The following is a 13,699-nucleotide window of genomic DNA, read 5'->3' on the forward strand; positions in this document are numbered from 1 at the left end:
CTTCTTAACTTAATCTGTCCCTCTGCTGGTCGGTCTCTTTCTAGGTCTTTTCTTATCTCGTGGACCCAGTTGAGGGCCCACTGTTGGTCTATTATTCTTAAGTATGACCAGCCACTGACCCTTACAATGATATCTCCTACTTTATTTTGAGATCTTGCCCATTCGTTCCCTTCACTATATCTAAAATACATCATACCGAGTCTTAGAAATTTAGTAACACTTTTATGTTAATGTAAGGTGATCCTCACCCATTATCAACAATGGGAAAACGTTTTTTTCTCATTACACAATGATTTGTTGCTTCTGAATAAAATGACTTTGAGACACCTCGTATAATCCAAGTTCACTCCTCGTTATTATCAATGAACTGATATTTACGCTAAATAGAGATGATAGAGAAATAGCGACAATTCAAAAAAATGTTCTTTTTTTCGCAAATTCAAACTGGTCTGGTTCTTAATTTCCCTGAATAACTTGGCATCGTCCACAAACATTTGTACGGGAGTATTTTTATTTTTATTTTACTTTTTTTTTTACGGGGATTTGCCCACCCGGGCACCGGTCACTGACCCACATCAAGGCCAGGGGGCGACATTATTATTATTATTATTATTATTATTATTATTATTATTATTATTACAAATAAAAAATTAAATGAAAAAATTTTAAATAAAATAATAATAAAGTAATAACCATAAATAAAAACAAGGACGAAAAAATAAATCAAGAATGAGAAACGATATACAATACGCATGTTGTGTTGTCAAAGTCAGAGAAACAATTGAGACCCAGCAAATGTGTGTAAATGAGGCAGAAAGGCAGATCAGCAACCTGGGACTTCGTCACAATTTTTGTGAGTCTATACGGCAGCAGGGACTACCAATAGACAACACATTATGCTTCCAATATCTTCCCAAACGGTAGTACCCCCCTGTTTGATAGCTGCCTACTGCCTATGAAATAAACAAACAACGGGCCCAGCACATGGCCCTGTGGTACACCCGCTTGTCACAGGTACACATGACGATATTGTGCCATTAATCACCACACACTGCATGCGATCATGAAGAAGGTCCCCAATCCACACTAGGACACTTCCCCGAATCCCGTACCCTTCCAGTTTAATTCTCAGCCTTTCATGGAGTAGCTTACATTGTCTAAAACCTCCGTAAGAAACTGGAGGGATGTCTCAAAGGAAGAACCATACAACTAAGAGACTTCCTCCTCGTTCCAGGAAGGATTTTCCAAGATCCGACTGAATCCAGATTCGGTCCCATATTGCGAAAAGAACAATGAAATGACTTTTGTATATCATGACACACTCTGGACCCGACCTTTGGTAATCCCAAGAAACAGTGGAAATTATGGCAGTTCTAAGAAGATGCACAATGCTGTGTTGGAAGTAGTAGGCAGCTACCAAACAGGGAGGTACTACCGCCTGGGAAGATATTGAAAGCATAATGTATTGTCTAATGGTAGACCCTGCTGCCATATGGCATCACAAAAATTGTGACCAAGTCCCGGGTTGCTGATCTGACTTTCTGCCTCATTTACACGCAATTGCAGTCTCAATTGTTTCTCTTACTATTGACAACACAACATACTGAAGTATATTTCTCACTTTTGATCTTTTTTTTCTTTTTTCTTTTTTATGGTTCTTTATTATTATTATTATTATTAATTGTTTTATTATTACTACAATGTTATTATTATCATTATTATTATTTTTTTTTTGTTATAAATTTTATTTACTATGTATTATTATTAATATTATTATTATTACATTTGCGCTGCCCCAGGCCCCGATGTGGGTCAGTGACCTGTGCCTGGTGGGCATATCCTATGTAAAAAAAAAAAAAATGTACTAATGGCGTAAAGAAATTCAAAGTTCCAGACGTTGATTGAGTTAATGATATACGCAAGTTACTATCTACGAAATCACCTGATAAAGAAAATTTCCCTTGTGACTTGATATAACAAACATGACAATGATGTTCAACAAGGAAGTTACCCGCGACTTGCTCAGTTAACAGATCCGTAAAACTCCCGATAAAATACAAAAACAATATCAGATTTAAAAAACTGACTTGAACATACCTGAAGTGTGATATGTTGCGGTGTGTTACGGTCCCTCGAGGAGCTGTTAACTTTCACATACCTGGAAAAAAAATCAGATTAACCTTCCATCCTGCTTTACTCCTATAAAATTTTTGTAAATGTTAAGAAGAAAGTTGCCACTTATACTGCAATATATATATTGGCAAGATCTCAAGAATGCGTTTGTTCTAAAGTAAAAATATGTATTAGGTGGGAGAGGATTAAATAATGACTATAAACTTACAGTGGTACCTTTAGAAATGTATGACATTTTCTCTAAATTGAGTGATGGATGTCATATCCACATCCGCAAAATTTACCACATCTACACCTGCATCTAGAAAATGCTGATTTGTAGAGCTTTGGATTTTTATTTGTTAAATATAAATAATTGTATAATACATAAATATTTTATTCCACACACTGGATAACAACACCCATAGCCCCCAAGGCTACTGGGGCTAGATTTCAGCATTGATAATCTATTTATGTCTTCCCGTTCCACCTATTTGACATATTTTTCCACCAAAGATGGGAGAGGGGTCAGATGGTGGAAAGGGGTAGAGGGTGCTAGGGGCGAGGGATCAACAGAATGAAAGTAGCAATAGGTGCATCATCTTATCACTTGCACAACTCCTTCACTCTATCTCTGGTCCACTGAGATGATGGAGGGTCACTCACGTGGCCCACTGAGAAGATGGAAGGTAAATTATGTGACCTCACAGTCCCAGGCCTTGAAGGCAATCGAGGGTTTGACCCCTGTCAAGGGAGCATCCATGGCAAGGTCTTGGAGCCTGACGGGAAACATGAGTACCGTTGAGGACAAAGGGTGACTTGACTCGAACCTGGTTGGGAAGCTGGGGCTCGGGAGTCTAGTCTCACCAGAAGAAAAGGACAACCTACAGAAAAGGTGGCAGAGTCAAGGGGGATCCGCAGATGCTCTGTAAGTTCCCAAGGTCAAGCTGCTCTGCATCGAAGGGAGCGACCCACCAAAATCTGGGCGCAGCTGGAGTTTTCAAGCAGAACATTGGAGAATATCAAGCGGCATTGCAGCCGGGTCTGCTGATACAGCAGTACTGCAGAGGTGAAGTTCAGGAGCTGATCGAGATCTGTTACTACAGGGACACCGATGAAGGATAATAATGATCCTGGCAGTTCCTGCAGCAGTACTAAGGGATCCAAGAAGCATCGCCGAGCAGTGGTTGGAGAAGCTGAACGGTGGGGCCTGCTGTTGGCCAAGACAACCAGGAGGGTATGCAAGACATTGTGCCTTCATGTGTGGCAGTCAGCTTGGAATGAGAGCTGAACTCTTGCCTGGATTTGGAAGGGGGGGTGGCCAGGCTGCCGCTTGAGTATCATTGGAGGTCCTGGGTTGTGGCCAAGAAGGGAGCCGCCAGCCGACATATGTGAGCTGACAATGGCAATGGGGAGGCGAAGGCGTCTCCAGTAGAAGTAGACCCATGCTGGTAGTACAAAGGGATGTGCCTGCTGTCAAGCTGCAGCAAGTTTAGGAGATAGATTTTTCCACATCATGTCAACTTGTCCAAGTTATTAGGTATGTAAGTATTTAAGTAACTTTGTCTGAAAAACATTTACAAGTATTTTATTTAATTCTACTGTGCTTAACCCTTAAGCCCCGGGTTAGGGTGCTGCGGGCAGTAACCCCCCACCCACAGGGTTAAATCGAGAAAAAAAATCCCAAAAATAATAACAAAAAAAAGGCGGGAAAATAGGCGAACGTTCTGGAACGTCACCCGGGGCGCACTAGTCAGACGTTCTGGAACGTCACCTGGGGCCTAAGGGCTGACTATATTTACACATTGCGTTACTTTTCATAACAAGGTCTGCTGCTAGAGTATACTGTATATTTACTTTTTATCCTTGGTAAATGTTCAAATAGGAGTGCATATGTAAATTTTTACCCAATGCAGTGGAATAAATTTAATCTGTGTGAGTACTATACATAGTTGTGTCACTCCTGCAGGTGAGAGGGATGGCAGGTGTGGTGACGAGCCTCAAGATCAACACCAAGATTGAGCACCGTTACGCCATCACACAAGTTACCTCCGCCATGAGAAATCCCCTACCACAGTCAGCCGAGCTACAGTACCAGTTGATGCTGCCCAAAAATGCTCTCATATCTTCATTTATCATGTAAGATTATATTAGTTAGTGAGCTTTATTGCGGTTAATATTTGGAAGTTGCCATGTATGGAAATTACTATGGAAAATAGGTTTTTATATTGTCTTTCATTGTATTTCATATGTATTTGACCTTCATTTCCATTGGAAATGAGTAGTTATGGAGATATGACCCAATTACCAACATTGTGGGATAAAAACATGCAAAAATGACTCAAATATCTGTATACAGTACATACTTTTACTTTTTTTTTACTTTTATCCTCTTCGCCACTGATCGGCTTGTTAGCCGCTTGGGCGATCGGTCACGTCTCTGATTACTTTTCCTTTTCATTTATCTTCTCCACCAAAAGATCGGCTCGCTAGCCGCCCGGGCGATCTGTCACGTCTCTGTCACGCACTGTTGGCAAATACTGGGCATGCACCAGCTCCTGAATGTACCTGAACCCGCTCCAGTGTTGGTCAAGTCTTGTCTTGAAAGAGCTCACACTCAGGGCCGTCACAACACTCTCTGATAGATTGTTCCAAGAGTTTACAACCCTCACTCAGAAAAAGTTTGCCCTCACGGTTTTCTGGACTTACGGCTTCTTCAATCTTGAGCTGTGACCCCTTGTGGGGCAAGCGTCCGCCAGCTCCAAGTAAGGACACTCAACTGAGTAGTGCCCCCTGAGATGCTTATACACCTCAACTAGGTCCCCCCTTGCCCGTCTGTAGTATAAGCTAGGCAAGTTCAGGCGCTCCAATCTCTCAGGGTAGCTGAGGTGCCGAAGGGCAGGCACCAGTCTGGTGGCCCTCCTTGGAACATTTTCAACCAACTGACAGTCCCTAGCATATCTCGGGGACCAGATGGGGTGACAGTACTCCAGATGGGGAAGCACTTCACTCCTGAAGATCGTTACGAGGGATGGACCGTCTAGATATCTGAACGACCTTCTTATAAGACCCAATAATTTATTTGCCTGATTTACCTTTTTCTCACAATGGCCCAAGAACTTCAGCTCATTGTCAACATACACACCTAGGTCCTTCTCACACACAGTCTCAACTAGTGCAGTTTCTTCATCCCGTTGGGACATATGATATGCCTCCTTACCGTTGGTACGCCCCAGGTGCATCCTCTTACACTTCGTGACATTGAATCTCAGCAGCCATTTCTTCGACCATTCCTGGAGCCCACAGAGGTCCTTCTGCAGCTCTTCACAGTCCGCTTGGTTTTTAATTTCCCGAAATAACTTGGCATCATCGGCAAACATTTACATGGAGGAGTGTACAACGTCAGGCATGTCACTTATGAAACAAACAAACAACAGCGAGCCCAATACACTGCCCTGTGGTACATGTCGAACTTAACCTAACCAGAGAAACCAGAAGAACCTGACCTAACCTCCCATCCAGGGGGGGCTCTGCCCTCTGGACCCCCCAATGTGTAAACTTAACCTAAACTTACCTTAAATAACATATAGAAGAGGATCTTGACAATATAGTACAGACAGTCTAAATCACACCTTGGACACTAGACTGAATCAAGGACAACACCATGAGAGCTAAAGATTTTAACAGCTGTGGCTTTGTTCTCAAATACTGTACTCATTGACTTACACGCCAATCTCCCAAGGAGCAACCTTCACAGAGAGACGCCATCTTGCAACTATGTAATTCAAATTCTAAAGCTTGCACATGCTCATGAGTATCACATGACATTGAAACTTCTGCTGATTGGTTGAGTAAGAAGTAAACAATGTACCAATATATCCTCTCTAACTTTTACTTTCTTTAAATGAAATAGAAAAGTCGAAATAATTTGAAAATTATAAATTTCCGACAGAAACACTATAGATTAAAGTACATTAGTTTTTTTGCTCTATCTCCCTATACAGTACAAGAATCAATATAGAGTTCTGTGCATGGCAACTACCGAATATTAACCTTTATTGCTTGTTAGGGGTTATCCTCACCATGTGCAGTACAGTATTTGTGTTATGGTGCCTCAAGCACTAACTGGTGTAATAGTCAATATGCTTACCTTGCAAGCGAGTGGACCTGGGTTCGATCCCCATAGTGATTGAAACTTCGAGCAAACTTCATTACACCATTTGTCCCTGTCTACCTAGCAGTAATTAAGAACCTAGATGTTAATTGATTTGCTGTACAAGTTCCGGGGTAATAGCTAGCCAGTGCAGCTGGCGAATTGTCCGGTCTTCTCGGATTATTTCTTGACACTGGGTTATACAACTCATTAACTTAGGGTCTAGTTGTGTTGCCTACAGTTTCTACAACTTCTACAAATTCATGCCTCGGTGGCCCTAGGGCCAGCCACCCTTGAACACAAAGGGCAATTTACCATTATTATTGTAGCACTTAAGGCATTCCTTCAAATCAGACCCATATAAGATAGTACTCTCATTGTTAATCAGTATGAATTATTATATCAAGGGTGGGTCCAGGGGATGGGTCCTGGGAAAACAGGACCCCTCCCCTTTTCATCAGAAAATGGCAAAAATTTTCTTTAATGCAGTATTGTACTCAGGCATTTTTGTATCGTAAAAAATAATTACTATTGACCTCAACATATCTCTTAATACCAAGTGCACGTGGCTTCAAACTTGCCTCAAAATGCCCGTGATATTGATCAAATTTCAAATAAAATTCTGGGGTGCCTTGCAGCGCACCCCCAAAATTTCCCAGCCGTGCTTGTCATGTTCTCCCACCCACAGCTTCGTAGACCCCCTCTTTTGATATTCCTGGATCCGCCCTTGTATATGGTATGTATACATACATCTCTTTTGACATGTACTGTAACTCATATATTTGACTATGTTACTCAGTTTCGTATTAATACAGTAATGCTCAAGTGATATGAGCTATGACTACAGTGAGTGAGGTGCTGGTGTGTTTGTGTGCAGGGAGGTGTCAGGCGCCAACTACACAGGCATCATCAGGGAGAAGTCAGTATCCAGGAGAATCTATGAGATGGCCAAGAAGGTGGGCAAGACAACGGGCCTGCTGGAGCACAAGTAAGTATATGGATGTCATTGTCTGATGCAGGATTTTTCATTTAGGGGGATTAGGAAGGGGCACCCACGTCAAAAAATCCAAGTAATAGAAAGGTAATTAATGACGAGCAAATAGTAATATTTAACTTTAGCTTCTCTTTTATTTATTAGATTTAATATCAACCTTGTATCTGCCAGTGTCTATATACTGTATATCTAGTAAAAAATTTAAACTAAGGCCTGTAATTGTAAGCATCCTGTATAGAGGGGTTCCATCACTGAGAAAAATACAAATCTAAAATGTGCAGCATTAAATAAGCTTTTTAAAACCACCAAATGTAATATTCACTGACACTGTAACACCTACCCTATACTGTATATACCCTGTATATCTCAGTACAAGGCACAATTGAATAATATGAATACTGTACCATCTGATGTACTGTACCTCAAAATGTAAGGAAAAATACTGCACAGTAAACACTTTAACATTACTTTAAATGTAATGAATCTCCTCATTTCAAACATTTTTTGACATAAAATATACTGTAATTTGTAATATGTCACATAACATTTCTAATATGCCTTCTAACCTAGTAACATGTTTATAATATAGTATGCCTCATAGCATCTATGGTATATAATGACTCCATATGGTTGCAAAATGCCTCATGACATTTTTAATATGCCATGTAACATAGAGCAAAGCATTGTGTAAAAAAATAAAAAAATAAAAAAATAAATTACAGTACAGTAGATGCCTCCCTATTCCCATCCTATTCAAGAGAGGATGATGATTCACCCTGCGTACCCAAGGTGGAGTGTGTTTACATGAGGCTTATTAACACTTAAGTTCCTATTCTCATGTTTACTTTAGGGTAAGGCAGGCCCCCACCTCATCCCCTACCTCATGATGTCAATACTTTGTACACAGCTTTTACTGATGAACTCTCTTGGGAATGCACCTGAGCAAATATTTATCTTTTTTCTTTACATGAACAATTATACCAAAGATGTAATTTTAAATATTTAGAACATCTTTCTTAAACTATTGTTGCCATGATGTGAGAGCTCACTTAGAAGCCATTTTTAGAATTACTTACATTGAGACTATATTTTGTCTTGTTTATATGGTATGGATGTTGTGGATATACTGTACTGCATGTTGATAGGGACAATTATGTGAAAGCTTATGGATGAGTAGTTTAATCATGGGGCCAACTTACTGTCACAGTACTGTACCTGTAATAAATATTCATAATCATTTACAGTATTACCTGACTTAGAACTTCCAAAAATTGGAATGGTGGCCCAGATCAAAATAAATTGGAGTTATGTTGATGTATTGGGTCATTATTATGCATTCCCTTTTTATTTCACATAATCAAGCTCACCAATAGAGAACTAATTATCACTTTTACTTGTGAAAAAAAAGAAGTGAAGGAAATTGTTGTTTTCCTTTTATTGGTAAGTCCTGGAAGTATACAGTACAGTGCAGTGCAGTAATTACAATATTTCATGATCTGAAAAGCATAAGAAAGTAGATAATAAAATAAACAGATAAGGAAACAAAGGTTCATGGAAATATAACAAATCAAGAAAGAGAAAGTGATACAAATTGAGGGGGAAACAGATACCCGGTAATGTTGGAAAGTAAATCCAAATTTTTTAAAGAAATACTGTAACAGAAAAAAATGAGAATGATGTAGGAAAGAGGTGCAAACAAAAATACAGATACTGTATCATGGAGAGACAGATGAACAATACAATAAACTGACTCAAGCTGAGTAAATCTTCATCTTGAAGTGCCCAAGACAAGAGCAGTCTGAGGACAACATGTGCCCAAAAGTGAGATTATATAAGTACAGTACAGAACAAAAAACAAATTCTTAAAGACATTAATGTTTTTAGCAAAATAAATTGTGCAGTACATTTCTATATTGTACTTTTGGATACCATGAAGTAGGTTGCTTTTGTAAATATTGAGTTAATTAATTTGTAATTGTAAAATATAAAACTAAAACTGCAAGAATATGTCATTGGTACAGTATATTGTTATTACAACCGGAAGTCAGAGCTCCTATCCATGTTTTGTTCTCATGACAGGGATGATGCTATCCAGAAATTTGAGGCAAGCATAAATATGGTTTCTCATGGAACAGTCACCTTTCATATCACTTATGAGGAGTTGGTGCATCGTGTAGATGGTAGCTACTTGTACTCTGTTCACATACACCCAGGACATGTGAGTATATCTTACCTTTACTGTAGTAAGTTTAGGTTTCTTAAGTTTATATAATAGTATAAACAATAATGTTAAATGGAAATGCTCCAGATATTACTTTAAAACAGAAGACTGTATACTGTACAGGTACTGTATACTGTTTAACACTTTACAACCACCAACTTGTACCTGTACTGTTTTATAAGATATTGCTGTAATGTATACAGTACTTAATAATAAAAAATTAATAATATTTATTTAAAAAAATCATCTTACAAATTTACAGTATACAGTATGTATGTATATACAGGTACAAGTAATATCTCCGTTAGCCAGGATCCCTCTTAGCCGAAACTCTCCGATAGCCGGAATTTTTCTGTAAAGTTCCAAGTTTGGGAACGATTTTCCAAGGAATGCATTTTTTAGAAAATTCTGACAAAAATTCCTGAAACTCTCCTCTTAAAAGAGTTCAGGGTCTGGGAACAAATTCAGAGGATAAAAATCAGGGTCATTTTCCAGAAATTCTAATAAAAATTTCCCAGGTATGCAATTTCGAATGCAGCTAGATGGTGCAGGTATACAAAAAGGTTACAACAATAGTAAACAATTAGGCAATTTGACAAGGGCATTCGTGAAAGCCATTAGATGCTTATTTCCAGCAGGGTCCCTTACTTTATACTCAATTGTCTTTGCCACTGATCGCCCTGTTAGCTGCTTCTAATTGGACATCAAATTCACAGTTTGATGAACCCTTTTAAAACGTCTCCTTAGTTATCACAATTATAGTTCATCAATAAAATAAAACCATAAATTGTAGAAATATACAGTACACTGTATCTTAAATAACTTCTCAGCAAGCAAAAAGTATTGACTTTTATTTCTGGAAATGACCATTGCCCATATCGATCATATGTTTACTATTTTCTGCTAGTGATGGAATGATATTGTTTCATAAAAGTAATTGTGTGATTTTCAGCGAATTCCTTCAGCAGAGATTGACGTCCATATTATGGAGAGAGAAGCAATCATTGATTACAAGTTTCTGGAGCTGCCTGGTCAAGAAATGTTTTCCCACAACCCTGGAACAAGTGGTAGGTTTACGCAGCTGATGCAATTGTGTTTCAGTGTAAGCAATAGGTGATTGGTGATGTAACAGCAATGACAACATCAGCATTTCCACAACAAATCTTGCAAATTTGGCTTCAGAATCTTTCACAACAAAATTAAATAAAAAGGTTTTAGATATGTAGGCATCAGACAAGTTGATTATTTGAGTACAGCCATCCCTTAATATATGATCTATCACCTTACAATTCTTCAGTTCACAAATTCAATTTTTAACACTTTTTTTTTTGCTGTACGTTGCCACCTGTTAAGTACGATTACATCATCGCTGTCATGATCGCTGTGTTTATGGACTGCAATTGACAGTCATAGTCAGTTTGTGGTGTTATTTTTATTTAACATTTATTTTACCAATTTTATGATATACGTATGTACTTTATTGTGGTGTTGAGGTGCTTTATTATCATGATACTGTGGTGTGGAGGTGCTTATCATATTTTCGGGGCCTATTTGGGTGAAAAACCCCCCTTAGACTGACTCCTGGAAAGTACCTGTATCCCCACTGACACCATGCTAAAACATGTTCAATATATGATCATTCACTTGACGATCAGGTTTTCAGGAATGCATTTCAGTCATATATCAAGAGATACCTATATTTACTAAATTTTAAATTAATTATTTTTTCTATAAATTTACAGTTATTTATGAGAGAACTTTTTAATAATTCCTAAGTTAGTAAATTTTATCATATATAAGATTTGTTTGTGAAGGATTGTTTATGTTGCAGTTAGTCCTCAAATAGAAATATCAGAATATTTTTTCATTGACAGTACAAGGTGGGCCAATGAGCCTCGGGGAACTCCACTTGTGGTACCGACACGAGGATCCACATGACAACTCCGGCAGGGGTATTGATGGTGTCTTCACTTTGTCGTATACTACCACCAATCATACTGATGGTGGGGAAGTACAGGTGATGCTTGAATAAACATGTATAAATTACTGTACATGAGTTTATCCTGTTCTAAATTTATACTGAACTACTGTAGATACGTTAGTTGTCACACAAGGCTATGTTTAAGGGTACATATTATAAATTTAACTTGTAAATTTATTTATAATTTCACAACAGACAGGTTTTGGTTATTAGGTGTTTGGGTAGTTGTTCCGTTTTTTGTTACTTTTCTACATCTTTTATTGTGCATTGTTAGTACAGGAGGAAACTGGAGTACTGTACCCAGAGAAAATATGTGATGTTTGGTAGGGTCACATTGGATAACACCCTTCTCCTATGTCCCAGGCCAGGGATTGAACCCACGACACAGCAGTGAGAGATGCACACATTACTGAACTACTGTACCACCAACATAATAGAAACATTTGGTTTGTAAGAGCATGCCTGCAAATCTCATAGTGTGATGCAGACCATCTTGTGCAGAGCTGGATTATCCAAGTGTTTGTGTTTTGTGTATTAAGGTCAACAATACTCATAGAAGGAAAGTTTTCACAGACATAATACCAAGCCAAGTTGGAATCAAATATGTAAATCAAGTGATTGCCAAAGTGCACTGAATGAGGAACATTTGTATACAGTAGTTAATGGAGAAAACTCTAAAAATGTGACCAGAAAAATAAGATATTAACTGACAGTGCTCTCATGGTAAATATACTACAGTACTGTATACTTTACTGTAGAAAAATAATATTTCCCAATACCTGTACAGAATATCATTGTAATAGGCTGTCAAAATTCTAGATTATAATTGAACTCTATTGGTATCCTAAATGTCAATGATTCTATGCTGTAATTTCACTATACTGTACGGACTGTATTATTGTAGGAGTGACTCACCAACAACATTTGTATCTTCTTACAGCGTGTGGGCAATTACTTTGCACACTATTTTTCCCCCGAAGGTTTGCTAAAAATGCCAACCCACACAGTGTTCCTAATTGATGTGTCCTACTCTATGAACGATGGCAAGTTGGACAGCCTTAAGTCTGCCCTAATACCTATTCTTAGAGGAATGAATTCAGAAGACACATTTGAGGTAAGTTTAATGGATATGTCCATATAGAAGGTGCTTCTCCATATCTTATATAATAGAAGAGATTAGTTTTAATAGTGATATTAATAAAAAACACAGTAAAAGCCTTCACAAAAATTCTCTTAAGTACCACCTCATTACGTATTGTGTATTTACTCTGAGAAGAGACAGCCCTTAACCCATTTTCACGGCCTGAGTCTTTGTGGAATACTGTATGTCCTTGAGGAAAACAAAATAATTGAGTAATCTATGGACTGAAATAACTGTGTCAAAGGAGTCAGGCATGGGGAATAGTTGGGCTGAAAAGAATTTTTGTTTGGGTGTGCAGTATAGAATGGACTGGATACAAGTGGAAGGAGCAAATAAGATGCAACTGCCATGATTTGTCTGAGAACAACAAATTTGCATGTACTTATTTTCTTATCTTCTTGAAGAAATGGGGTGCAGAGTAAGAAATACAGAAATAAGGAGACATGGAAGTGACTTGGGTGTTCATTTTACATTTATATCTGTATCCAAGTCACATGAAGATTAGCCCCCAGCATAATTCAACTGATGATTAACCCTTTGAAGGCAGTGATGGCTTTAGGTAGCTTAATCTTAAGGTGAAATAAGCTGGTGGCTATTCTTTATGTGAGACCTTTATCCTACATAGAGTCGTCAGATACTGTAATCAAAAGTGTCCCTTTCCCAACAAAAGTATGTATCAGTGGTGTAATTAATAACCACGAAAGTTCATTTATCATCACCCAGTTCTCTTTTCACAGCTGCTGGCCTTCTCCTCAGATGTGGTGAATGTAGGGTCATTCAATGGTCGGCATAAGCAAATCAAGAATGCTATACGTAAAGTGAGACGTTTGGTATCCATGGGATACTCCAATCTCAATGCTGCAATTCTCCAAGCGATCAGAACCACCAACAACTTTAATGCTCATCAAGCTGTTAAGCAGGTAGCAGGGTATACCGGATCCTGTGTTGTCATGTACTGTACATATAACAGCTCTGTAGTTTTATTTATTAGATACTCATAGTTTTCATGTAAAGTACTGTTCATAATGACAGTAAGACTACGTTCTTATAAAGCTTTTCTACACTCTTGATAATACACTCATCTCCCATCGTTACTG

General features: G+C 38.4%; 1 protein-coding gene across 3 annotated transcripts in view; it reads left to right on the plus strand.

The window, feature by feature from the left end:
* LOC121874244 (inter-alpha-trypsin inhibitor heavy chain H3-like) overlaps window positions 1-13,699 on the plus strand; it is an 89,834-nt gene that overhangs the window by 53,795 nt on the left and 22,340 nt on the right. For all 3 annotated transcript variants that reach the window (XM_042378327.1, XM_042378328.1, XM_042378326.1), the window contains exons 3-9: window positions 4,082-4,251; window positions 7,143-7,253; window positions 9,339-9,477; window positions 10,433-10,547; window positions 11,355-11,497; window positions 12,402-12,575; window positions 13,340-13,522. In XM_042378327.1, the coding sequence (XP_042234261.1) occupies window positions 4,082-4,251; window positions 7,143-7,253; window positions 9,339-9,477; window positions 10,433-10,547; window positions 11,355-11,497; window positions 12,402-12,575; window positions 13,340-13,522 (1,035 nt within the window). The remainder of the gene's footprint in view (window positions 1-4,081; window positions 4,252-7,142; window positions 7,254-9,338; window positions 9,478-10,432; window positions 10,548-11,354; window positions 11,498-12,401; window positions 12,576-13,339; window positions 13,523-13,699) is intronic.

The sequence above is a fragment of the Homarus americanus genome, unplaced genomic scaffold (assembly GCF_018991925.1).
Source record: "Homarus americanus isolate GMGI-L3 unplaced genomic scaffold, GMGI_Hamer_2.0 scaffold49667, whole genome shotgun sequence".
Classification (NCBI taxonomy): domain Eukaryota; kingdom Metazoa; phylum Arthropoda; class Malacostraca; order Decapoda; family Nephropidae; genus Homarus; species Homarus americanus.